General features: G+C 43.1%; 1 protein-coding gene across 1 annotated transcript in view; it reads right to left on the bottom strand.

The window, feature by feature from the left end:
• LOC118406038 (neuropeptide S receptor-like) overlaps positions 1-3,415 on the bottom strand; it is an 8,911-nt gene that overhangs the window by 3,639 nt on the left and 1,857 nt on the right. The window contains exons 3-6 of the mRNA XM_035805892.1: positions 2,279-2,414; positions 931-1,034; positions 661-751; positions 270-471 (exon numbers count right to left, since the gene is read on the bottom strand). Coding sequence (XP_035661785.1) covers positions 270-471; positions 661-751; positions 931-1,034; positions 2,279-2,414 — 533 coding nt within the window. The remainder of the gene's footprint in view (positions 1-269; positions 472-660; positions 752-930; positions 1,035-2,278; positions 2,415-3,415) is intronic.

Below are 3,415 nucleotides of genomic sequence, written 5' to 3'. Positions count from 1 at the left end.
ACATTTCATACAAGCCACTCATAGCTTCTTCGGTTGTGCTTCTGAACCAAATAAATGCAAACAAACAAACAAACGCTACCAGAAATTTAATCTTCATAACTCAAATCTACTGAAGTAGTGTAACTTCTACAATTACAAACCATGTTACAACACGTCATATTTTCCCATTTTCAGTATTTTAGGTATGTTGACTATTTTCAGAGGGATCACAGGAGAAAATCAGTAAGCGCGTTGATATGATCCATAGAACCCACTTGCTGTGGGCATACCTTATTATTCCCAGGGGAATGAAGAACACGAACGCTGCCACCACTGTCATGTAGGGCACCCAGTACCAGTCCTCGGGCCATTCCGCCCAGCACTGCCACTCCCCGTTAGGCTGGCGCCGCACAGCGAAAATCACCGGGCTCGGTACGGAGAACAGAAGAGCCAGGCCCCACGCCACGCTGATCATCACCTTAGACTTGTGCTCTTTTTTAAGACAAAATTTGAAGAGATATTTCGTTCAAACAATGGAAAACATTATATTTATCTTATTTCATTAATCAATGTACTAGTTTAACTAAAAAGGCTCTGAACTAACGAACAAAATTAATTCAAGCTTCGATGGTACCATATATTAACGAAATGAACAGGAATTACAGATGCGTCAAAACTTACCTCGGACGAACTGAAGAGGATGTACAATAGCGTCATACCGGTCAATGCTCATGGCAACCAGAACATATGTTGAGGCATACAGAAGCACCGCCTGGCGGAAGAAATACAAATTGCATGCAATTTTAATGGCTGTCTACATCTGTAACGTTACACGTTAAAACGTTGACAAAAGAGTCATGTACCTGTCTTCTATATAAGTCCCCATAAGACACTTATTTTCATTTGTCTTTAAGAATTTAGCTTTCCTGTATCTTTCAGAAACGGACTTACCTGTGTGTATTTCACAAGTTTGCACAGAGTATTTCCAGCTATCCACTCGACGACGAATCTATGAACTATGTCAGGTAGAACGTTAAAGAGGCCAGCACTCAGATCTGTGAAGACAAATGCAAAACTCCATTAACTGCCTATAACATTTCTGGACGCCCCGCCCCCTCCCCCCCCCCCCCGTACACTATTTGATATGCACTAGATTTCCGGCGGTTTCTAGCGAGGACCAATCAGATGACTGCTAGCACGTCACTGACCGCCGTCGACAATTAGCCAATGGCAGCCTAGTTACGGGCTAATTGCACCTCTTGTAGCCATCTAGTTTTATGTAAATGTCCTACACTCAACCCAAGCGCATTTGAGTTGCTGTTTTGAGTTCTTCCGTACGTCTAGATCGATCAGCTTGAATATAGTTAACTTTGAAAGTTGGATGATCAAAAAGCGGAGGGACTGTAGAGATTAAGTTTTACACTTTCAATGGTGCTGCGCTCGCGCTAATGGAGCGGTCGCTACGTGACGGAACGGATCCCGACGAAGGTGAGATCTGTCGAGTTGACCCAACATTTCCCAACAAGAGCAAGCTCTCCAGGACGGGCCGCGTACAAAAATGGAGGGAAATCAAATCTAAACTGGTCCTGGGTGAGGATTTTGTGGCGCATTCTGACGCCCCAATTCCCAAATCACAGACTACCGGCGAGAGAAGACATCGAACGCATTTTCCAGGACAGTCACCTAACAGCGCATCCCGAGTTTGCGATTCACCCCCCCCCCCCCAAAAATGTAGCCACATGTCACCCCAAAAGCATCCCTGGTCAATCAGAATTTTATGCTTGCGAGACTACTCTGCAGGCTAAGGGGCACATGGTCAAGGCATGGGGGCACAGCGCCCTTGTTCCCTCTTTAAGCAAGAATGGAAATATGAACATGATTGAATTAGCAACGAATGTCTATTAAAGTCTTACTGAAGGTGAACATAAGACATACCAAGCCTTGAGAAGAATGTACTACATATGTAGTCCTGTGTTTTAGCAGCATTTTGCAGGACTTTTCGCTCTGGCGTTTTAGGGTCTCCAGAGGATGTTATTAATAGAATTACGTCAGTGTAACCTAACGTGAATACAGTATATAGTAGAGTAGATTCATTCCTCAAGCTACCGATATCATGCACACTGTAGTCGTCCCTTAGAAATACATCTGGAGCCGCATTGTTCAAGTTTTGAACGTTTATTCAGCCTGTCGGCCAAACTAGTTTCGCTATGTACAGCTTTTTCAGTGGCCAGAGGCTAAATAACACAAGTACAGTGAAGTTTGCACTTATATACCTTATGTGAATACAGTTCTGTCCTACCTGCTACGGCCAGATTGAGTATGAAGAAGTTCATCCTGCTTGTCTTGTTCCTCTCCAGCCACATGATGAGCAGCACCAGGCTGTTCCCAACCACGATAAACGCGAACAGCACCCACAGGGTCACCAGCTGTTCCGTCTGGAGGGCAACAAGATTACTCATTATCATATAGCCAAGCGCCGCGGACCAATCAGAAGGCCCCGTTCCATGTTGGTTATGACGCCGTAACACATAGATTCCGGCCAGCCCGTAGTGTATCGCCCCTTCTGATTGGTGTCAGTTGGAGTCGATGCTTCGCTCACTCGGTGGTTTTATTCTGTGGTTATAGCAAAGGACACCATATAAACCTAGGGGCGGGTCATTAACCCTTAATCAACGTGATTACTCTATATTATCATATAGCCAGATGGAGTTGGCCAATCAGAGGCCCCCATGTCCCATGGGTTATCAGGCAGTAACCTCAAAAGTGGTCGGTTATTCTAATAACCGACCACTTTTTGGACCGCACCATTATACAGGGGACAGTCATGAATTTTTTTTGTACTGTTGTTTGTGTGTAAACCATGCATAACTGTCAAAATTATTATGATTGATTGGTTATGTTAATTAGGGCTCCACATGGGGAATATAGGGATACTTGAAAAGGAATTATGCTGATTTTACACATTTTCATTATGGCTTTCTAACGTGATTAAGCCGGTACCTTCCTAAATCACTTCATATATACGTACTTTGTCGTGCCCAAGTGAAAAGGCTCTGCATGGGGGGTACCAGGACTCCACTTAATACATGTAGTTTGTATTGCAAATAAGCCACATGTTGATGCTGATATGCTATCTCACAAACAGATGATTAGTTAAAATTATTAGTTAAATGATGATGATGAAATAGTTTAATGTTTGTATTATATATAGACACTATTGTACAATATATATATTGCAAATGTATTTTTATGTAATGTATTAAAGTGTTTATTTGTTATAAAGGAATCTGTGTGAAATAACTGTCAGTTGGATAGGCTATATGATAATAACGTTAATGCCCCGCCTTATCCTCGGTGTATATGGTGAGATAATCCCGCGTCAGGTGCGATAACCACCTCATAAACCACCTCGTTCGCTACGCTCACTCGGTGGTTA

The sequence above is a fragment of the Branchiostoma floridae genome, chromosome 18 (genome assembly GCF_000003815.2).
Source record: "Branchiostoma floridae strain S238N-H82 chromosome 18, Bfl_VNyyK, whole genome shotgun sequence".
Classification (NCBI taxonomy): domain Eukaryota; kingdom Metazoa; phylum Chordata; class Leptocardii; order Amphioxiformes; family Branchiostomatidae; genus Branchiostoma; species Branchiostoma floridae.
Note: the sequence above shows the minus strand (reverse complement) of the source record. Positions and strands in the feature narration are given on the sequence as shown.